Here is a 25,054-nt window from a genome sequence, read left to right on the forward strand (position 1 = left end):
ACAGTGCCTAGCGAACTGCTATTTCCATAACAGGTGCTGAAAAACAACTTCCTGAATGGAAGGAAGAAAGGTCAGAGTGAAGAAGCAGATGTAAGTGATGGATCAGAGGGATGAGGATAAAAGGAGGCCAAGGGTGAGGGCACGTGAGTGAGGCGGTTTTTCAGTGCCTCAAAAAGGATGTGATAAAGAAGAGCTTGTTCTTTTATAGCTTCAAATGGCAGTGATGTACAAAGCTTTTAGAAAATTAGAAGAGGTATTTCATTTTTAAAATGATAACTTTCCCGAACTCAGACAAGAGAAACAACTTAGATTATCTAATGAGGCTCCTCAACTCTGAGTATACTTTACTGTGTCAATAGTGAAGTGAGTCAGTCTACCCGTTTTTAAAGGAAAACCACAAAGCTTTAAAGCTTTACTTTGTACTGCTGACTAGCTAAAAGAGAAATTACCCTAAAGGCTGCCTTTGTTTCATGTCTACCTACAAAAATCTCAAAAGAAATACACCGTAAAAGAGATATATGTTACCAAGGACCTTTTCCCGAACTTGCATCAAATACCTTCTGCCTGCCACACAATCCTTTTCCACTCAAATGGGAGTGAAGTTCAGAAGGTCATGAAGAGCAGGGTTCCAGAATACTAAACACATCCCTTAACAACTAAACTTTAAGTTAACATCATGAACCTGTGGCTTCAGAGAAGCCAGAGCTTACCTCTCCACCAAAGGTTTTACAGCTTCCCCCTTCTACTGGAAAGCCTCTGTAATTTTATTGCTGAGCAGAACAGTCAGGAAGAATTTGTCTCTAGGTTTGAGGGCATAAAGTGAGTTGAGTTGGTGGTGAGGTGCTGTGGAATTCAGAGAAGTGGAAAAACTTTTCAACCTGTCCACTGTGGAAGTCTGTGTTTGAACTAGAAGTCTGAGGAACTAAAGCTGAGTAAAGCTTTAGGTTTGGAATGTGAGTATCTCAAGCTGCTGGGACAGAGAGGAGGTCACGAATGGGAAACTTACAGAAGTCTCCAAGAACAGATATCTGCCTCACTTGACTATTTGTCAAGTTTTCTCTGTCTGCATGTAGAGGTGACCCATTTTCATTTCAAGAAATTACAACCTAAAACCTATACCCACTGAAAAGCATCTGATTGTAAAAAGTTTTATTCCATAGGTAGGGGCTTATTAGTTTCTAAAATCTCAAACTGTTCAGTGTCCTGTGCAATATCCTGAGATAGGCAGTATAGACTCTGGGGTCAGACAAGACTTACTTCAGAGTCCCAGCTCTGCCAGTCACTGGATTTGGGGCCCTAAGAAAGTCGGATGACTTCTTGCAGCCATAGTTTTCTCACCTACAAAAAGAGAATAAAAACAGTCCATATTGCATGGAAATTACTCTGAGGTGTGAGTGAGAAAATGCATGTGGACCACTTAGCATGGCGCTTTGCAGAGAGTCAGGCTCTAATAAGAAGTTATTTTACCACGGTCTCTCACAATGTAGAAAAATTTAAATGGTCAGTTGGGTGAAAGGACATCAGGATCTTTGAAGAATACATAAACTGGCTTGACATCTTGTTCAAAATTGGTAGTCCTAAACAAGGTTGAGGTCAGTAACTCTGTCAGAAGAACACTGGCTCTGAGTGATATTTATAGTAGGAGTGATAGGTTATGCCGAGTCAACCAAGCTCACACCTCTGCTCTCTGTGGAATAATACATGCATTTCAGGATCATTTGAGCAAGAAGGGGCTGCTCTGCATGAAGCCAACTGCCCCATTTGGGGCCCAATCCCACAGCGTTGGATTTTAACCAGTTGAGCTAACTGGTAACAGATAACCAAAGGCATGGATGGTCCCTGCTTGTAGGAGGCTAGCAGACTTTTATAGGGACACATCACAAAAACTTTAACAAGACGCAGAACTCAAAATGCATTTTAGTAATATCCAAGAACACGTAATGTTTCAGAGTTTGGAAAAACCACAGTTACTCTGTCTACTCCAATTTATAAGCAGATTCTATGGCCTGAGAGGTCTGGGCTTTTATAGGCCTTTTCCCCTGATGATGTGATGAGTATCTGAAATTGACATGCCTAAGGATGAACAAGAGATCAGAACAAGAGATCTTGTCATTTTTCCTTAAAGTAACATTCCATTGCATTCTTAGTTTCCTATAAAAAGATTAGACACTTGAAAAACATACACCTCCTAATACCATCTGCTGTGTGAAAGGAGGATTCCAACATATGATTTTGGGTTAGGAAGTATACAACTCAGTCTATAACATATACCTAAAAGTAAGCCAGGGTTTGGACCCATGGGTTGTCCATGATAAAATCTATCCTATTAGAAAAATGAGGGGCTATACAGATACTCTTTGAACTCCTTGAAGATGGTCATAAGAAACCTAATATTCATCATATTGTGAAAGGGTAAAATAATGTAAAACAAACGAGAATGTTTACAATAGTGAGAACAGTCATAAAACCCTGACATTCATCATATTGTGAAAGGATAAAATAATTTAACATAAAACAAGCAAGAATGTTTACAATATTGAGAAATTCTAAAATGTTAAGTCTAGAATTTTCTTGAGTTACATAACTTTTTTTTTTCTAAATTTTTAGGATAATCACAAAAATTACCCTTCTCTCAAGAGTGTTTGAGGACTGGGAAAGGAAGAGATGTAAATGGAAATGTGAAAATAAAGATATCAACATGTTAGCAGTGGTTATCTCTGGGTGGTGCAGTTATGACTAATTTTATTTTTATCTTTGCATTTTTGTATATTTTCCACATTCTCTACAATGAACATGTTACTCTTATAATCGGAAAGAAACTCCAAGAAGCTTTAAAATAAAAGTAAAGATGAGGTCTTTAGGATTTACAAATATTTGAGGAAAGACAAATTAGGGTGTTTTCTAGCATAATCAGATGGTGAGTGCCGTACATAATATGTCCCATGAATACCTAACTGAGTAGACCATGTGGCCACATGAGTCACATAGTGAATATGGTTTCCATAGGTTGAATGGATCAAATGTGCTAATGGGATTGGAGATAGTGAAGAACCAATTGGAGATAATGAAAAACCATCATCAGAATTATCAACAGTATCACTGATAATTCTAAGGAAAGCTTAGAAAGGCATTGTTCAGGATTCTGAGGTTGGGGCTTGAGGTGATCGCATTCTATTGAAACCCTATGAGTATAAGAAGAAATGGACGAAAACAGGATAGGGAGAACTGGGAGACCTTAAACCCAGGACAGGGGCTAATCAGAGATGTTCTATAAGACCAGTGTCAAAGAGGAGTCTGAGACAAGAGAATTCCAGAAAGATAGCTCTAACCTGAAGTTGAGATCCTATGGACCAAGAGTTAAAGGGTGGAGGAGCGTGGAAGCAGGAAGGATGGAAGCAGAAGGGTCAAAAGAGACTCCATTGCCACGAAATGGCATTCACAAGTTTCTGGAAGGACCTGTGCTGTGATTAATAAAATCCAAGCTTAAGAGAGAAACGTGAGATAGAATTTGAAATTACCTCTCACCTTTGAAAATGCCAGTATTCGCATTTGAACGCTACTGTAACACCAGAGATGGTGACAAAAAGGGAGAGAAGGCTATGGAATCCAGAGGTACTGTGATCGAAGGCATGCATCTCACCCCTGAGCTTGGAGGTACTGGTGAAAATCTGCCAAAAGAAAGTGTAAAACAGAGGGACGGGAAACCAGTGACTTGATCTCCTTTGCCTCAGTATTCAATGCTGTTTCTTTGAACCACATTGGGAAGAAAATTAAGATTGAATTCCTAAGTCTTGAGCCAGGGGTGGACAGCTCCAATGCCAACAAGGCCCAGACAGATAACATAAACAAATGAAGTGGTCCAGTCCAGAGTGGCCAACAGTGCAGGGGAGAGCCCAAGGCCTGTCTGAAGGGACAGCTGCAGAAATGTGGGCCCAGGGAAGCCAAATCTTCCGAGTTTTCAAGAAAAGACAGATATCTGGATTTCTTTGTGAATTCTGCTATTGTTAGTAACGAATTCAATTTCTTAAAAAAAGAAAAACCATCATCAGATCAAAGAAACTATATCTGGGGAGGAAATGTGGGGCCTGGGCTAGTTTGTAATCTTTTCCCTGGACCCCATGTTAGTACAATTGCAACTTTGGTTAAGGAAGGAATTTAAACACTACATGCTATCTTGAAAGCACACAAATATTTGACCTTTGGCCAGACTTTTGAATGCTAGGAAACCTCAAGTGGTAAAAGAATCTGGGATAATGTAGCTCTTCACAGTTAATGCCTTGAGGATATTACACAAGTTTAAACCTAATGTCCAGATGTACAAAGAACAAAGTATAGCATTTAGGAAGAAGTTAAGTGTGGGCCAGAGTCGAAGTTGAAAACACTTGCGTGCTATTTACTCTGGTTTAAGTAGGAAGTTGCATATGAATAATGGAGAACAAAACCTGGGCTGAGGGGGGGGGGGGCAGGTGGGTGGGTGGGAGGATGGGGAGGCAATTTTATAAAATGATAAAGACTCAGCATATGCTACACCAGTGACTAGAGAATTGATTAGTTAGGGTTTCTGTGGCTTTGGAAAGATTTCCAGGTGAAAGAGATATTACAGTGAGAACAAATATCTACATTCCAAGTGGATAGAAAGCCCAAGTATGCTTTGTTTGAGACTAGAACAATAAAAGTGCTCAAGTATGGACCTCTAAATGCTGAGGGAAGTGAGAGAATTTAACAAGATTCTCATACTTGTGTGTCTCCCCTCCTCCCTCAATCATGTTCATTGGGAACCTGTGAATGTGACTTTATTTGTAAATGGAGTCTTTGTAGATGTAAACAAGATGAGGTCATCGTGAATGAGGATCAGCTCTCATCCAATAATTGGTATCTTTATAATAAGATGGAATTTAGACACAGACACAACGAAGGAAGGCAACCATGTGAAGATAGAGGTAGATTTTGGAGTTACTATCACCATCACCTAAGGAATGCCAAGGACCGCTGGCAACCACCAGATGCTACAAGAGGCAAGGAAGGATTCTTCCCAAGAACCTTTGGAGAAAGCAAAGCCCTGCAGGCACCTTGATTTCAGCCTTCTATCCTCTAGAACTGTGAGAGAATAAACTTCTATTGTTATAAGCCACACAGTTTATGGTAATTTTTATGGCAGCCCTAGGAAACTATGTCTTTTCAAGCCACTTATAGGATGGAAGACTTGCTATGGTAAACTATACAATGACTTACAATTATGCCCCAAATTAGAGCAATATGTAGGGGCATGAGAGATAAAGGCACAGGAAGCATACTGTCAACAGAGCATGAAAAACCTCATTTCTGGAGAGAATGCAAAGGAGGAATAATGACTGGTAACCAAATGGAGAGCAGGAGAACTCAAACTCCAGTGGTGTTATACATAGCATTTATCCCAGAGTTGAACTAAAATTAATTTCATTTAGGGGAACTTAAAGGTTTAAAAAACTAGTCATCCTATCCTTGCCCAACTTAGTTTCTTTTTTGTGAAAACAAACAAACAAACAAACAAACAAAACAAGAATACAACTACAGGTATTTTAGGTTTTGTGTATATAAAGAACAAAATTAAACAGTAATTTATTATTTATAACTTTGTCCCATTCCATAGGCAGAAAGTTTTCCTTATACAATATACACTCAAACAAAATATAAATATTTTTAAAATTTGGTTAAAGAAACATAGCCTTAATTTATCCACAGTTTCTTAGTGTAATACTCTTTGGTTTTCTATCTTTTTTTTTTTTTTTCCCCACCCACAGCACCTAGTATTCCCAGGTGGTCTCCCATCCAAGTGCTAATCAGGCCTGAGATCAGATGAGATTGGGCATGTTCAGGGTGGCCTGGCCATAGCACTGGTTTTGTATCTTAATGGAGGTCTCACACCCCCTTCCCATACTAGCCTGAGATTTCTAATCTAAGTCCAGTGAAAGTGAGGGGAGGTTCCATGAGTCTCACTTAGAGGTTCAGTTAATAAAGCCACAATAACGCAAATGATGCCATAAGGCCCATCCTCTAATTGGGTGCACTCAGTTCTAGTAGGATATGAACACACATCCACATAGCACTACCAACCAACACTAATTCCACTATGATTGCCACCACTACCACCACCCAGACTTTGGACCCAAACCTCCCCCTGCAATTCTGTGCAAATGAATAAATCTCTTTTAAATGTGCCATTCATTAGGAAGAGTGTTACTCTGTATCAATCTGGTTCATTTGTGAAGTGTGGATGTCATGTAAAACTCTGATGGAGCACATTACTACAGCACATGTGGTCCATTCTCAGTACATGTCAGGCAAAGCTTGAGCATATCTGCTTATTACAAGTGTATATATAGGGTCAGCTCTGTGGGAGCTGAATTCTCAGACCACTAGTGATGCTCACTGGTAGCCTAAATAATGTGACAAATGCCTATGTCATGATAATATTATAGATCATTTAATGGTGTATTGATAAGCTGTGTGTTCTCCCTGTGTGATATATTTTATAGTCATATATAGTTATAATATATAATTATGTATAATACATAAAATATTTAATATAGTTCATATTATGAATATGATTGAATGTAAAATATTTATAAGATGATATATAAAATATATTAAATTATACACTTATAATAAATTATAATATATTTTTTAGGAATGTGAAGTTAGTTTTTATTAGTTACTCAACTCAAATAAAATTATTTACTACTCATTTTTCAAGATTCTGGATAACTAATTGCATAGTATATATTGATGTATCAAAGTGAGTTTTAAAAAACTGCATCAAAATAGAATGTGGGGAAAAAATAAGATACTGGGGCTAAAAGAGAACAACTGTCATGCATTGAAATTTCTGACTTATGGAAAACATTTCATTGGTTTCAGCAACCATCTTGATAATATCTAGATATGTAAGAATGTAAAACCAAATTTACATTAATAAAATATTGCTTATATATGTTTTTTATATTGAAGGTGGGTATAACATTGTTTGCAAGAAAGGATCTTGTTGCCTAAAACATTTGAAAACAACAAGCTTGGTACAGGGCATTTCAGAGATCCCTTTGGACCAAATTCTGATTCTGAAGACTTTCACTCACAAGGAGCCACTTCTGTGCTCCAAGAGACATGACATCTTCCAGGGCCAAAGGTGACATTTTAACAAGACCTGGGGTGGGGAATTTACAGAGGTTTCTCTAAAAAAATAAAATCACAAATATGTCTGATCTAATTTGGATTTGTCCATAAATAGATCAACATTCTATTTTAGCATTAGAACATGATTAAAATCAATTTTAGAGATTTTACATTTTCACACAGAGAATTTCACACAAATCTAATAAAGATATACCTTTCACTGATATTGTCCAGGCTATCAATATGAGTACATTAGAAGATACTAAAAAAATGCTGGTAAATGGATGAACAATAAAAAACCATTTGCATCTAAACACTACCCTATGATGCCCTTAATAAATTTATTCCACAGGATGAGTCTGGATGAATAAATGAGATGTTCCTTTCAATTAGGCCACTAGGAAGCTAAATTTGTGATTTACTTCTAATGACCATAAAGGGCCAGACAATATTTATTTGTTTCTCACCCCTATCTTTGGCTTTATATTCCAATTACCATGATTTCCTCAACTAGTTGTTCTATTCTTCTGTATTACATGTTCTTTGGATGGGAAGTATAAACACATTAATAAATAAAAAGAGGAATCCCTTTTTAAAATGACACTTCAGTACCTTATTAATCTCCCTTATGACACTGTGTAATTTTTTAAAAAAAGCTCTCCCCAAATTAACCCTTTTATCTTCAGTTTGGTTCTGGAAAACCCTAGGGCTTCATGGGAAAGTTAGAAAAGCAATGATCTCTCACTTTCTTGTGTCTGCTTGTCCCTTAAAAGAGGTGATATTCCTCTGTGGTAGTGAAATAAGAATTGGTTTGTTTGCTACCACGGCTTATACTTGTCTCTTTTCTATAATGTAGAGAAACCACATATTCTCAGGGCTTAACTTCAAATACTAAGGTGAGAAGGTAAAGGAAACAAAAGAGGAAAGAAAATGGTCTGGCAAATTTCTATAATTCTTCCCAGTTGAATTTAGACATTAACTTTGTTTTTAGCTTAATGAATTTAGGTCTGAATTTTTTTTTTTTTTTTTTTTGGTATGCTCTTTTATTCCCTTTAAGATGTAACTCATTTAGGTTTGAAAATAGACTATTGTGTATGTGGTAACTTTCATTCCATGACACAAACAAAAGTGCTTTTCAACAATTGTCCAAGTCCATATTTAAGCAATTAGTCTAGACCATCATGTCGAGTCTTATACAATTCTGCACAACAGATTTTCTTTAAAGAGTAAAATAAAATTTAAGAAGCTGAAAGTAAATTTAACTAGGAGAAAAACCTGGGGCTAGACAGGAAATTCTGGAATCCCAGTCTTAGTCCATGTACAGGAGCTGAGAAACATAAAACTCACCTAGAATTGACTGCTTCCTTCAGTGGAGGTGTCAACTGAGTAAAAGGGATTCCTGACTCTGACTTCGTTTCCCCTCTCTAAATGGCAGTCCAAAAATGTAGTGTTATGCCTTACTGCTAAATTGTACACCTGAAACTTACTGGATTTCATTAGCCAATGCCACAAAAAAAAAAAAAAAAAAAAAAAAAAAGAATCATCTAGCACTTTTATTGCCATGCACAGTTTCTCCCCTCATACCCCAGTGTGGGATGTGTTACAACAGCCTTGCACCCACAAATACGGCTTCAGGGTGGCCCCTGCAGTGGTGGGAGCTGTCGTGTTGGCAGCTTGCTTCAGTTAGCTGCAGCTGCAAGGAAGAGTGCTTCACTCTCCCTTCCTTCTCTTCTCCCACGCACCCCAAACAAACGCTTCAGGCAGCTGCCACACCTGAGTGCTGACAGTGCCCAAGACTCTGAGGCTGAGGGAAGGGGAGAAATGAGGGTAGGGGAGGCAGTCTAAAGCATAACCAAATTAAAAGATGAATAGGTGAGCTAACTTTAACTCTCTTGGTAATTTTCCTGGTAAGACTGAGATAATGGAAGGTATGTGGTCCAAACACATCTGACCCCTTCCACTGGGGTCTATTTAGCATTGCTTGATACCTTGTCATTTGGGAGAAAGATAGGGCAAGTATATAGGAAGACAATGCAAGCAAAAATGGCCTTGGACTGTGGTTAGGTGGTCCACATACCCCGGTTTGCCTGAGACAGCCCTGTATTAATAACTGTGTCCCCTTTCACTAACAGTAGCCCTGGCCCAGTGTTTCTGAGGAGGGCACATTCATACGGATGGTGGGAGACAAGTCTTCCTTTCACTAGATTGCTCTGCTCACTGCAGAAAATTTAGCAGATTTACCTCTGGCCATTTAATGCCACCAGCATACCTCCACCCTACGATTTTTTGCCCACCCTGTCATTCTGACAACCCAAAATGCCTCTTCTCAAACACCTTCTGGGGAGAGTGGTAAAGCCCTACGCAGAGCCACCAAGTGCCCTCTCAGTTAGGAAATAAAAAAGCTGAAACTAGGAGAGGTGAAATGATTTCATTAAGGTCATAGCTAGAAAGTCCTGAGACATTGTCCTTGACACCACATATAGTGCTTTTTCTGGGACAAAATTCTACGGTCCCCTGTCAGACACCTGTAGTTTATAAACGACAAAAGCACAAACTGCAGGGAAAGAATTTACATGTGGTAAGACCAATGTTTCATTGTAACCACTTAATCATATGCAGTTAGTAGCTTCATAACCCTAGCTGGTTTCAGAGGTTATTAAAAATTTTCAAGGAAGACTGATACTTTGATTTTTAAAGACATAAAATTTGGAGTTAAGTCATAAAAGCTTCCCAGAAAGATAGTAGAGGGTTGTCATTATTTTTAAATAAATAAAGCTTAAAGAGAGATTTATGACAATCAATAATAGCACCAATAGATGCTTTTGAAGAATCTTTTCAAGAAATTAAAAATCTTTTTTTTCTTCTAAAAATATTTAAAGATATAGTATTATCAAAAGAAGCCAATAACAGCATCCTACTCCCCCATAGTTCTTATTATTTTTAAATGGGACTTCCTTAATGGGATTTAATCCTGAAAATAACCCTAGGAAGTAGGAGGAGAAAATATTATTATCCCCGTTTTAGATGAGAAAATTGAGGTTAAGACGTTTTAGTGGCTTGCTGGACCTCTAGTCCAGTATTCTCCACGTCACATCTTGAGAACTCAGGGACACTGTTGAGAGTCATCAACTATTAAAAAATTTGGCCTCATTCTCCAGCATTTCGTAGAAAATATAATTTTCCTCCACATAATTACTCATACTCTTTGCACTTGCTAACAGCAGTAGTCCTAACCCAAGGGAAACAGGCGCATAGGGTCATTGCACACTCACCATGCACTGAGCACTTATTCTGTGGCAGGCCCTCGCTGAGGGAGGCACTGAGGATGCAAAGGCTAATCAGACTCGAGCTTGCCTTGAAGGGCTCAGGCATTCTGACAGCATTCTTAGTATTTTCCTCATTTCCATCAGAGTCGACTCACTTCTGTTACCGTGAGCAGATATGGCCAAATGGTTGAGTGTGACTGGCTGTTATGCTCAGGCTAGGGTCTCTCCCTGGGATGCCAAAGTGACTTCTCTTTCACTACTTGCTACTCTTAAAAAAAAAAAACAAACCCTTAATAACAACCAACTGTAACAATAACCCAAAACCCTGTTACAGTTTTTGGGCCTGTAGGCTCTAGAAATAAACCTATGGTGTGCCAGTTGCACTGCTACTGGTAAACTAAAAAAAGGGCTATTAATCATTTTGGTGATGACACTGAGAAGCAGATGAAGAACAATCTGATGCCTTTAAGTGTATTGCTGAAGGAATAGCATTTCTGAATTTCTCTCTCTTTTTAGACACAGTTGAGGCAGGAGGAGTGCACTGTCTAGAATTAGGCTTTTATACAATTCTAAAGTAGTTACTGGGATCTAAATTGCTGGAATGTCCTGCTCAGAGCACTTTCAAATATTCTCGAGATTAGATTCATAGAGTTATCAGTGCCCTGGAGATTTCTTTAGCTTGCTACTGTGAGTACTGATAAATGTGGCAGCTTAGGGGGAAACCAAGCTGTCACCATGTTATGATTCCTCACCATCCACTTGCCCCTCCATTCCCTTTTCTTCAAAATAAATAAAGAAATAAAGCAAGCATGTGGCAAATATGTTTCTATTTTCCACCAAGAACACAGATGTGACATCTTCTTCCCCTTCTCTTCTCTCATCCTCCCGGCTCAGTCTTTCCCCTCCCCACCAAATGACCTCATCCATGCACAGAAAGGACACCAGCTGCAGGGAGGGTCTGCCTCCACCAAGTGGGATCATTATCATCATTAGTAATGCCAAGAGGCCCAGACGGCCTTGTCGACATGTGCAATGTGTTACAGCTCTGTGGTCTCCCCACATTCACAATGAAGCTGCTGTCTGGAAATGTAAAGGCTTTGCCTTCCTAAAAATAATGTTACCAGCGGAACATTTGGATATATCATAACAAATTAATCAGTGACTGTAGCAACAATGATGAGAACCCACCAAGATGATGAACCTGGTGGTAGACTCACAAGTGATTTGGGTAGAAAAGTCTCATTTTAAAAAATGAAGACCCCTGATTTTTCAGTGGGAGCATTACAGGCACTTGCTTGCAAGAGAAGGGCTGCCTAGAAAATAAAAATTAAAAAAAAAATTCTAACAAAATGTCGCAAAAGCTAATGCTTTGATTTCAGTTTATATGGGCATAGCCGTAGAGATTCATATTCATTTCTTCATGAATTCTTTCACTCTTCTCCATGCTCTATCTGTGAATTAGTGCCAATTCATTCCAGGGAAGCTGTGAGATTTTTCCAGACATAATAAAAATAACAATTACCACAGACTGAGTGCCTACTATAAACTGGACACAGGGCTACGTGATGTATACATGCTTCTCAACCTCCTTGCACAGACAGATCATTACCTACATATTACGAATGAGACAACTGAGGCTCAGAGAAGAATCCTGGGCCCTCCCTCTTCTGGAAATATCGTCCTAGGTGGTCTTTTCTACACTCATGGCTTTAAATGTCATCTATAAGCTATTACTCAACATATCTACAGCCTAGACATCTCTTCTGAGCTTCAAATCTGATTTTACAATTATCTACATGACATCTGCACTTGGATGAATCACAAGCATCTCATATCAAATATTTCCAAAAGAACTTGAGATCCACTCCTATCCCCCACCCTATCCCACACCCAGGCTAGGCTCTCTTCCAAAAGTTCTCACATCAAGAAACAGTACCTCATGTCAGAAAACTGGAAGTAATACTCTCCTCTTTTGCAATGCCACCAATCCAGGGTGCTAAAGCCCTGTAAACTCTACCTCCTACATCTACCTTGAATCCAACTATTTCTCCCTTGACTGCCACCACCATCTCTACCCAGAAAATGGCATTAGCCTACACTCTTCTAATCCACTGTGTGATGAGATACGAGTGATTCAGATACTGATATAATCATGCTTCCCACCTATCCCCCACCCATCCTCTCTCCACAAATTTTTTTTTCAATGGCTACTCATTTCTATTAGAAAAGACCAAAATTCTTGTCAGAACTTACAAGGCCCTGCTGAACCTTGGCGGCTCCCCTACTTCTGTATCTTTCTACTTTCTTCTCATTCGCTGGGCTCTAGTCTAGCCAGTCTTCTCTCATTCCTCTTTTGTACCAAGTAGCTTCCTGACTTTGGGTCTTGGTATGAGCTGCCCTTTAGCAAGTGATTTACTTACCCTCCCTCTTTGTTAGGTTAACTCCTACCTATTCTTTAAGGCTCGGCTTACATATTATTTCACAAAAATAGCTTTCCCTGATCCTCTGACTCAGACTCCAGTGTTTCTTCTTTACATTTACTATATCTGAAATATTTATTCAAAAGGTTTTCTTGGGTTGGTGAACACATGGAGAGTTAGGGGGGAGGGGCATGCTCTGAGAGGTCAAGGAAGCCCTGGACCTTTCCCCACACCTTGCCCTATGTATCTCTTCCACCTATTGTTCCTTAGTTACATTGTTTTCTAATAAACCAGTGATCCAGTAAAAAAAAAAAAATAAGTTTTTCTTTGGTTTCCCCAGCTGGGGTATAAATTCAATGAGGTAAAAGATCATGTCTGTCCTGTAAATAACTTTATCTCTCATGCGTAGCACAATGCCTGGCACATAGAAGATGTTCAATGAATACTGTTAAATGAATAAATGAGTCAAGTAACTTGCTCAATGTCACAGTATTTGAACTCAAATCTGTCTTGTTTTAAAGCACATTCTCTTTTAAAATCTTGCAAAGTTGAAAAGAGTTCCTTGTAAATTCAACATCATAATCAATTTCAGAAATGTAAATTTCCCAAGTGTCAACGTTCTTCTGACTCAAATAGATGGTGGATGAATGGAAAGTTAGATGGCTAAAAGGAATGGGGTCTGGGAATACGCTGGGATGGGGAGGAACCTGTCTCCCACAGCATAAACGACATAAGAAACATCTACTAGCCTGCGGGAGTAGTCATAATAGAGAAATAAGGGCATTGATGAGAGAAAGGCAACATTAGAGATTGCTGGATGGGTATAAGCATAAACGCAAAGGGATTTAAAAACCAAATAAACAAGTTTTTAATATATTTGAAAGAGGAAAAAACAAAGAGATTCTGAAAAGACAAAATATAATCTTTTAAGGAGGAAGAAAACTTACTTCATACATCTTCTCCCCTCTCCTACCTCCTGTGTGTATGTGTATGGAGAAGGCATTGCAGCTAAGGCAGAATGGAGTAAAGAATAAACTACTGGTAATGCATAAAAAAGGCCTCTTTGAGCTTTGAAGCCCTGGGAGTGATTCTTTTCTATCTGGGACCTCGGATGTTTTCCTCTGTAAGTACTATTCCTAATAACATTCTCTACTTGGTGGTCTGTCATTGACCCACAAATGGAGGTGAGGAGAGATGAGCACAGAAAAGTCTGACCAGCGCAGATGACATTAGCGCCTTATGGCCCTGATTCTTTTCATGTAGTTCAGTCTTCTTCTAAAAAAGTACAAGACTTCACATTTTTCCACAATGATTGTGAACTTGTTACATTTGCCCTAGTTGTCAGAGTCTGGGAACTTTGGCTTTGTTCCTCTCAATTCATTTCTTTTCTTGAACTGTCCCAGCTTCTCATAAAAACCACTTAATTATTAGAAACTTTAAAATGTTTCTTTCTTGTGTTGCTGTGCCTTTGTGTGGATGAAATGGCAATAACAATTGGGTTATCAGCTCTTTGGCAAAAGGAAAAAAAACCTGTTCTCCATAAAAGGTTACAAAAATCTTCAGTAAATTCAGTATCGTCCAACATGGTTAGAATTGTTCTAATTATATACTCTGGTTAACAGTGTCTGAACCACAAATCAAATACCAATTTTCAAAGCATTAAAATAAAACGTAGTTTGTACTAAAATGACATAGGACCCTAACATCTCTCTTTGATGAGTCAGAATGTACACAAGGACTTTACAGCACTATAGGTCACAGTTTTGAACACGATGGTGCTTACAGGCTGGCTAATAAAACATTAGATAACACAGTTCACAGTATCTATTATTGTCTGGTCACAGAGCCAACTGTATTTGTTACTGGCTGGTTTTCTCATTAGGACACACAAAAAATGAAGGTTCACATTGAGTTTGAAAAATATGGTACTAGTTCTATGATCAGATAAATCTGTTCATGAGCTTGGGGGCTTTTTCTAATTTCAATGACTTATTTTTTCCACCAGTGTCATAATTTTAACTCCTTTCAGCTCCTTTAATACTAGTAATAACTTTAAAAACAGACATCTAGCATTTCTATTGATCTGACAACCTTTTAGGGAGAGACCAAGGTCCTTAATTTATAGTAAAAGAAAAAGGGACACAGAGGAGTTGTGTGTTAAAAGAAGAGAAAGGACAAAGACTGTGTAATACAGAAGACAGAAAGGAATGGCTCACGTTCTCATAGCTTATGAGCTAGAGGCTGTGCCTTTCCTTTGTATCTTTCAGCTGCCATTACTTTTTAAATCAAATTGCAGGTGGGGTCAGTGTATCACGTACTTTCATTCTGAAAGAAGAAAAAGTTGAGAGAAATCAAGACACAACATGAATTATTTTTTTCCCTGGATTTTAAAGTTTAAAAGATCCCTAGTAGATCTAAAATCATACCATGTAGGCATAAAATACCCCATTTCGGCCCACAGCCATGCTGTATGCACTTATTCCCCATTCCCCGAACCAAATACATACAAGTAATTCTACTTTTTTTTTGGTAGGGCAATTGTTGATTAATGAATCATCTTTCCTGTAATTTTTATTTTTTGTAGACTTAGTTTGGCTAGGTTCCCTGGCATTCCTGTTGAAGTATGTAATGGAAAATTTGACCTCACACTCTGCTTTTTTATAACATCACAAAACACTGATATAACAGGGCTACAAAAAAGTAACTTGGAGATGAAGGGATGCACAGAAAGAATAAGCTCAGTGTGGAAAAGAACAAAGATATACTAAATCATCTGGAAAGTAAATATTTAACTTCATAGACATGAAGTTACATTTATCTTCAAGAACAGTTCATTTGTTACAGCTTAGGATGTCACAGTGTTTCCATCATAGTTCTAAAAGACTGTACACCAGACATAAAAAGCCATTCTCAAAATTAACTTGGAACACAGGGAGACCGTTTGGTGAATCCTATAACTTTTTCCCAAAATGGGGATCTAGGATGGGACAGGCAGAATAAAGGTGTAAGGAATTTTTTTTTTTTTTTTTTTTTTTGCATTTAGTTATACCTGAATTGAAATAAAATCTTGGCAATCACCTTTCTGTGATTACATCCAACCTATAGAAAATGTAACTACAGGTCACAGAGTCAACTTTGGTAACTGCTAAACTTGGGATTTGGCAATAGAGACACAGTTTATGACAAGTCTTTCAGGAAAATTCATAGTGTAATGAACGAAATGGTTATTAAAACTGTCTTTTTACTTTTTAAGATAATGAGACTGTACTCTCTTCTCTAAGGCAAAGAAACTATTTCTTCATATGTATAATACAGACTTGAGAGGACACCTGCTCAGCTACTGACTCTATGACTGAGAAAATATCAACTGGGCTATGATGTCTCCTGTAGCTCCTAGCACCACCTCCTCAAAATGCTACAGTTCCTGGTACCGGACACCCAATCAGGTTTTTCATGACAACAAAACAGGGTGATATGTATATTATCAACCGTGACAGTCCCCATGACTGTCAGAACACATATATAGAGGGTTCAGTTTATTAATTATCTCTGTGCTGAAAAAAAGGAAGGAGGAAAAGAGCAGATGCAGAGAAGGCTGTACAAATCACTATTCACTACTCAGACTGCCGGAAAAATGTGCAGATGTTTCTTGATGCTACCTAAGTCATTTCCAAAACCACTGTCACATATGTGTACTCTTCCCTATTAAAATGCAGTGTTATTTTCTAGAACTATATAAAAATTTCTCAGTAGAGAGAGCTTTAATTTAATATACCATATGGGCTCGATTAGTAGTCTTTTTTTTGAATAATAATTTTTTTTAAAAAAAAGAGGGAATTAAAAATGAGAACCATAACATATGCAAAGAAGCCACGAGAGAAGAGTATTTATTTGCTTAATTTTATATTGTAAGTGGCAGTAGATTGATACTTGTTTCAGAGACTATTTTAGGTTCCTACTTCTCACTGACTTGGCAAATATGTGAAGAAAAGGAGTATTCGACAGCTTGGAGTGATTCGATTTATCTACTTATAAAATGCAGGTGGATTGAAAAAGAGGGCTGTTAACTACAAAGATAACCATTAAAGGAAAAAATTACTACATGCTATTTAATATCCTGTTTAAGATCTTGGCTGAAAAAAAATTAGTGATATATTAAATTTTCCTCCCCAGGGAGGATACTCTTCTAGATACTCTTGGATTCCTAAACATTTCCTAGGTCTTATTTCGTTTCTGGCTTTTCTGAGAGGTCCTTGCATTCTACATATTATAAGAACACTAAATCTTACATTAACTAATTTGAAATAACTTTTACCCTTCTACTTCCCATTGGGTATTAAACTAAATTGGTATTTTGGTAGAAGTCCACTGAAATCAGTTTTATACGTTTCAGGTCTTTAATAGTCCTGTAGCAGGCAAGTCTTGCATTTGTTCATAGAATGTACTCCCGTGACCAAGAACACTTAAGAAAAAACATTGATTAGTCTTTTGAGATCAAGTTAATAAGTGGAGTAGACTAACTGAATCAGATAAAATGCATAATGGTTTTCATCACTACAGTGAAAGGTCCAGGAATGTCTCTGTGTTTGATGAACTGTCATGAAGGACAATAATTTCTATAGCAATAAAACAGTGGTGAAAAGCAAAATTTCATATTTTCTTCTATAAGCATTTAATTTAGGAGTTTTTCAACATCTATTAATGCAGAAATTAATGAACCTGTGCCAATACCAAATTCTCATCTCCTTAGGCAAACAACTTATGTGTGTGTGTATCTTTTAGAAGATATTTTATACATATGCATATATATGTATAACATTTATTTTTAAATATATTCTTTTCTCCTTTTATTATATGCAAATGATAGCATTGAATATAGACTGTTATGCACTATGCTTTTTGGACTTCGAATTACATATTGGAGATCTTTCTGTATCAGCATGTAAAGACCTTTCCAGCCTTAGTTTACAGAAGCATACTATTCTACTAGTATTAATCAAGCCCCATGGAAGTACATTTAGGTTATTTCCAATCTTTGGCTATTATAGACAATGTTAATTTTAAAATTAAAATAGTTTATGAGAAACTAATTTTGACTGACTAGTTTTGCTTGTTTCTACTTCCGAGTCCAATTCTTTATGAGTGGCAAAATGGTAAATATAAAAAAAAGAGGCAAAACGAGGGGTCTTGGCTAATTAGCTTTTGGAAAATTGAAGATCTTATTTTTTTTATGTGATTAGTAAAGCAATATATTTTTGGATGAGCTCAAAATAATAGACTCATTACTTCATTACTATTCTATTATTCCCTTAAAAGTTATATTTTAATGAGAAGAAAAGAGAGAAAAGGAAAAATCCAGGAGGTTCAGAGCTAGTAAGTGGAAGGAGTGGATCTTCTAAAACCTGGCTGCCTTTGGCCTGAAAAGTTACTCTGATAACTGGAAAAGAGAAATGTGATGTAGAGCCTCAGTTTTGCAAGTCTTATCTGTATTTTGGGGCAGGTTACCATCACCATTATTTTCTTCAAAAACATGTAAATAAGCATGCAACTCGATGCAAGAAGCTTTTCAAAGCAAACCAGACAGATATAGCAACTACTAACAAAACAAAGATAAAACAAACAGGTGCACCTCAATTTACAGATGGGGATTTAGGAAACCGTGTCCTTGTATTTATTAAATTTTTATAAATTTTATAATTTTAACATGAACGTTATTAAAGATTTCTGTAGCAATTTTGTTGAAAGAAAAAATTTACATTCCTCAGTTTACCTTTGGGTGTAATTTTTAATTTTCAGCTGGCTTCATTTAAAGTGGAGATAACTATGTGTGTATATGCATGTGCATTTGCTTTATTTTAGCATTTAAACTTTTGTTACTTTGAAATACTTTCAAACTTAAAAGTTGCAAGAAAAGCACAAAAAACTCTTCTATATTCCACCTAGTTTATCATTAAAATTTTGCTATTTTTGTATTTTATTCATTCTATATAAACGGATTATTTGTTTTTCTAAACCATCTGATTAAGTTGCAGAGGTCATGTCCCTTTGCTCCTAAATATTTCAATGTTTTCTAGGAACGAAGATAATCACTTACCTAATGAGAGTACGATGGTCAAAATCAGGACACTTAGAGTCACAATATTATTATTTAATCCACAGACCTTATTAAAATTTTACTAACTGTCCCAATAATGTTCTTTCTACATTTTCCCCCCTAGTCCGGTATCCAATCCAGAATCACACATACATCTAGTTTTCTTATCTCTTTGGTTTCCTTTAGTTTAAAACAGCTCCTCAGCTTTTCTGTATTGGGATACTGAAATTTGTAACAGTATCTTTTAGTTTGTATTTGTCTGCTATTTCCTTAATATTAAATTAATTATGCATTTGGGAACAAGACTATCACAGATGTCTTTCTCAATGCATAACATCCATAGGTGCGAGAGTCAGTTTGTTCTATTATCGTTGAATGTAGTTTTGATCACTTGGTTAAGGTGCCACTATAGACCTCTCCATGCTAAAGCTACTAATTCCCATGGCTACTAACATATAATTTGTCGAGAAATTCTTTAAAATGTGTATGTATCCTGTTCCTCACTAACTTTCACTTCCAAGTTTTGGCATCCATTGATACTTATTGGAATAAATGTAATCTAATCTGCAAAATGGTGATTTTTCTACTCTATCATTCATTCTACATTTATTAATTGACATTCTACCATAAAGAAAGTGTTTCTTCTTATGCATGTAGTATCTACTTATTTATTATCACTATGAACTCACTCATGGATTCTTATTTTATTCACTGAGTTGTTTTGTTGCTCAAGTTGTCCCAGATTTGACCAGTAAGAGTCCTTTCAAACTGGCTGCTTTATCCTTTAGACAAGCCTCCATCATTTTTTGAGCACCTTGTAACATCCTGGCATGAAAAGACATTCTAAAGCTCATCTTGTTTTCCCTCAATCAGCCCTGGAGTCAGCCATTTTACCAAGGAGCGCTACTTCTTTTTGGTGGGAGAAAAGATTTAGAAGCCAAAATCTATGTGCTATGTGTGGCTCCTTATTACCTGGTGTCATTACTTCAAGGTTTTTGTAGCAAATGGAACTAGGAAATTTTTCATATTTTAAAAGATTTTCATAAAGTTGGTTTTAGGGACTCAAATTATAAAATTATTCCTTTTATATAGATTTTCCTATGTTGAAAGCTGGTTCAGAGGTTTTAGCATTTGGGTCTATGTTATAATGTATTTACATTATAATCACATTGGATTATAGATGTATTTAATGAGACCTCTAAGAACAAAGACTAAATCTCATTCATTTTTTTAATCCTCAAAGCCCAACAAAGTTCAAATCACATAACAGACAATCCAGAGAAATTATACGATATGTGGGATTTACTTCCCATGAATCTAGTGTAGGGGAGAGGAATCCATTTTGGGATAAGGTGTGATAAAGGTGGCTGTGAATAGATGACTGTGGCAGCCATTATAGGGATTTTTTTTCCCTCTATATTTGAAATTTTGCATAATAATGAAACAATTTAAAGGCAATCAAGAAATACTCCCTTACCTGAATGAACAAAGTTTCTGCCTCCTCTACAACTCAATTTCTTTATTTGACTGGTGGAATGAAAAAAAAAAGTCAAGGCGTTTGGGTTACCAGGAAGCAGAGAGCAGCATGAGATTCAAGAGAATACCTCTTCCTTTAAAATTTAATAAGAAAATGCTTACAGAATGCTCACTCATTTATGAAGTTAAATTTTTCAATACATTGGGCCTAAGGGACTTGAAAATGTTCATGTTTTTCATTGTATTTGAAACACAAATAATTTGGATAGTCATTTTGAATATGTATTAACGATATCAAATCAAACTCTAAAAATAAAATAAATTAAAAGATAAACAGAACTTAGAGCTACCTGGAGAAAGATTCAAACCCCAGCATTTTGCTGAAGAAGTATATTATGATGGTTTTTTTCTTGACATTCCGAGTTGTTTTGTGATACTTGAACAACTGAAGTTAAAATGTTAAAATGGCAAAGTAGAAAACTACAGTCATTATGATACCCTCCTGGGGGGGGGGACCTTAAACAGACATATTTATAATGTATATACAGATCACTGATGAAAGTAAACATTCTCTTGAATCTGATTTAACAGAAAATCTTAGCTCCTTCCCATTAGGAAAACTGACACTGATATTCTTTATCAACATCATTTCAAGTCAGTCTCTTTTGAATGAATTATGAGGGTTTCCCCACCATAAATCTGAGCTCACTGTCTTCGCTAAATAGTAGATATTTTCTGTCAAAATAAAAAAAAATGTGTCTGCTTAGTTTTACCGATAAGGAAATATGCTTAAGTGACTAAGAGCAGTCAATTCAGATGGGATTTAAAACCCCAAATCATTTCTCCATTATTTAGACAGCAGAAAGAACCTTTTTAGGGTTATTGGAAATAAATGACAACTGTTTTGCCAGTGTTGATTCAAAAGATACATTCCTTACTAAGGCTAGTGAGAAAGTGCTAGTTAGTTCTTTCCATTATGTCTGGGCACAACTGGAATGCTAACATTCTGCAGCCTGCACACTGCAAACACATACAGAACAAATAAAATAACTTCTTATTGCTGCCATGAGCATATATTTTCTCTAGACAATAAATGGTGCATTAGCACATATTTGTCTCCTGGCTACAGCCTTTTTTCTTCTTGAGTTTCTGGACATATTTGTGGGACAGCCTAGAAAAATCAATGTTGTGATACGAACAGATCAGAAAATTATCTCTTGATGGAATTTTGTGTGGGTAATCATCAGCACCCAGTCTTGCCAATTTCAATGGCTAATGATGCAAATTTACTTAAAAAAACTTTATTAATGGGTTATTAATGTAAGCAAAATAAAGCACGGCAGGGTGAATAATAGCAACCATATTTCTTTGATCAAATATCCATACTGTGTGTCTGGTTGTGGTTTCAAAGAAATCTGGATTAAATAACATGATTCACATATGAAAAGGCTGCTAAAAACTAGATTTTGGTATCACTCACTCATACATAAAACAGCCACTTTAACACTACATTTTCACATTTAGGAAAAATGAAATTGTTTCCACCAAGACAGGTATACTGGATACTTGACCTCTGAATCCTAAAAACAATTCATGAAATGAATAAAATTTAGAGGAACCAGAACAGGGCTGAGTCACCTCAGAGTCTCAATATACTAAGGATTTTTATTCAATTCTGATCTGTCAAAAAGGTACTTTCTGAAATTCATTAAGCTTCCTAGTTTTCTGGATAAGAATTTAGGGTAGAGCAGATGAGGGGCAGCAAACATCTTGGTGTAGGTTAAGTTAACACAGAGCTCAAGTTAAGGAATCCAGGTCTTGCAGACACTGTTTGCAGTGGAAGTTTTACAATGTTACAAGCATTAGTCATGACCCTCAAGAAGATAACAGCAAGTTCTAGGAACTGTGATTTTCAAAAGGGACATGGAATGTGGGTTTTGATGGAAGTTTTCCAGAGCTGCAGCTGCTGAGCTTGTGGGTTTTTCATTGCTTGTCACTTGATAGAGGTAAGGCGGGAGGAAGAATTCTTTGAGGGCAAGTTCAGACAGTGAATAGTTCAAGGCTGCAGCTTGCCTAGAAACTGTGAGCCATGAATGGACACACAAACCACAAATGTTAAAAGACAAAATCGGTTTGATTTTCAAGGTTTTAAGGAGCTGAAGTCATTCTATTACTATACAATAACAATGCAGACTAAGATTAACATAAAGTAATGATAGCTAGCAATATAGTTGAGATGGTTTTTCCAAATTATATATATATATATATTTTTTTGGGGGGGGGCTACTATTTTTCATCATGGCAATAGCACAGTGGAAACATCATAAACTTTCATGTCAGGAAAACATAGATTTGGCCCTGTTAGTCTGTGTGTGTGACTAGGCCCCAATTTCATTTCAACAGGACTAATACCTAATTTGTCGGGTTGCTATGGGAGTAAATGAAACAATATATGTTATGTGGCAGCAGATAGTAGCTGCTCAAAAAATGGTAATTATATTATCATTATCATCATAATAACTAATGCTCCTTTGTTATAAATAACCAAACTACCATTTATACAATTGTTATAGGTGATTTGACCTACAAAGCAACAAAAACTGTATTCAATTGTACATAAACATCCATACTATTTTAAAAATGGTCCCTTATGGTTTTGAGTTTACAGGATTATTTTAAATTTAAAGTTTATCAATATAGATTTTATGTTGTAAAAATAGAGATTTTTACGGGTTCTTTCAGTGCAGCAGAAGACAGGCTATGAGAGTGTTACAATGTCATGAAGTAGTTTTTGCTAAAGAGGGATACGCTAGCTTCCTCCTCCCTACCTCAGACACACTTAACCATGATTCACTGATAATGAAAACCACTAGCTGCCATTCCTAATAAAATGTTCTGTTGGCTCTACATATCTTATAGCCAACTCTTAAGTTACATGTCCTCTTATTTCTGCTTTTCTTCTCTAAGGCCAACTAAAACCTGCCTTTTGTAAAGCTTAAGAGAGTCAATCAAAATAACCAATCTGGAATTTGACTGTGTATCAACTGAGATGACCTAAAACAGAATCAAGGGTCAGGGCATCCATCTACTTCTCCACACACGCACATATACATCAGTCACTTCTCTTATCAGATTTAAATGATCTGTCCTTCAGGTATCATATTTCGTCTCTTCACATTTTAACACCTATAGTCTTTTTCATATTTCATGGTTTATTCCCTTATGGTTAGGTTCAGCAAACTATGGCCATTGGGCCCAAATCTGATTCACAATCTCTTTTTGACTAGCACACGGTGATTTTAAATGTTTGCAAAAAATCAAAATTAGGATAATTTTTCATGACGTGAAAAATACATAAAATTGAAATTTTGGTGGCCATAAAAAAGTTTTATTGGCACACAGCCATACCTGCTTGTTCATGAATCACCTGTGACTGACTGCTTTTGTGCTACGACAGAGTTGAGCAGTTGCTACAGAGGCCATAAGGCTGGCAAAGCCAAAAATATTTAGTATTTGACCTTTCACAGGAGAAGTTTGTTGACACTGCCCTAGGGGGTCTACCTCGTGGGAGAAAGTGAGGCAAACACAACTAAGATACACGGACCAACTTCTGCTTTGGAAAGGAAATAAGAGTCTACCTTGACTTTTTAGTAGAGGTGAAATGGGATCATAAAAACAAACAAACAAACAAACAAACAAACAAACAAACAAACAAACAAAAACTGATGTGGGAGCCAGGGGATGTGCGTCTCAGGTTTTTTTTATGTTCGATCTGGACAACTATGTACTAAACTTATCTAGTCCTGTCACATGGCTTCTCCCTTGCTGGGGTCTGTTTCCATTATGTTCAGGGAAAAAAAGGAGCCAGTCCTTCACAGCTTTACTAGATCACCATGATATGTGAAGCCCTGCCACCATTTCCTCTCTCATTCCACCTCCCAAATCCCAAATTCGGGTCAGTGGAAGTGAGGAGAACACAGATATTAGAAATCTTCCCACAGGACTGCAGGATGGAAGTTTAAAACTCGGTTTTAAACCTATGGAGATGGGTCCCAATGTGACCATATATTTACTACAATGAATAATTCACCCTGGTTTCCACTGGAGAATGGGGATACATAGAGCATATGAGACTGAATCACTTGTTTTCCAGAAATTCTCTACTATAAATATGACTGTTAGCCCATAGTCTAAAAATGTTCATGTCTGGGAAAAATACCTTCTAATTTACGGCAGAAAAAATAAGGTCTCAAAACTGGACAAAGGGATGAAGATGGGATGAATGGAGATAATTTTATATTCAGAATATTTATTCAGAGCAATATGCAGAGATTTTCTATTCACACAGACATTATCAGTTGGTAAATACATTTCTAATCAGAGTTCCTCTCAAACACTTTATATTGTAATGCCAATTTATACATTCTCATTTCTAAGCCAAGAACAGGCTATATTGTTACATAGTAAAGAAATTCTACCAAGATCTCCTTTAAAAATTTTTTATACCTTATTGGGTTATGAACTGACCAAAACTTTTATCATTCCATGTCCTTGCTATAGAATAGGAAAGCCATCTGAGTCATTGTCATGGATCTTCCTTTGCTAAGTATATAGCTAATTTTTATTTGTGTGATAGAAAAAACCCCAGC

At 36.8% G+C, this 25,054-nt stretch overlaps 1 protein-coding gene across 2 annotated transcripts in view; it reads right to left on the reverse strand.

The window, feature by feature from the left end:
* The window catches only part of CMSS1 (cms1 ribosomal small subunit homolog), a 325,256-nt gene that overhangs the window by 108,151 nt on the left and 192,051 nt on the right, over positions 1 to 25,054 (reverse strand). Inside the window, exon 1 of one of the 2 annotated variants that reach the window (XM_036219030.1) lies at positions 10,422 to 12,261. The exons of the other annotated variant lie outside the window; for it this stretch is intronic. Coding sequence (XP_036074923.1) covers positions 10,422 to 10,521 — 100 coding nt within the window. The 5' untranslated portion in view covers positions 10,522 to 12,261. Of the gene's footprint in view, positions 1 to 10,421; positions 12,262 to 25,054 lie in introns of those variants that run through there. 2 annotated transcript variants of the gene reach the window in all.

This window comes from Rousettus aegyptiacus, unplaced genomic scaffold (assembly GCF_014176215.1).
Source record: "Rousettus aegyptiacus isolate mRouAeg1 unplaced genomic scaffold, mRouAeg1.p scaffold_m13_p_4, whole genome shotgun sequence".
Taxonomy (NCBI): domain Eukaryota; kingdom Metazoa; phylum Chordata; class Mammalia; order Chiroptera; family Pteropodidae; genus Rousettus; species Rousettus aegyptiacus.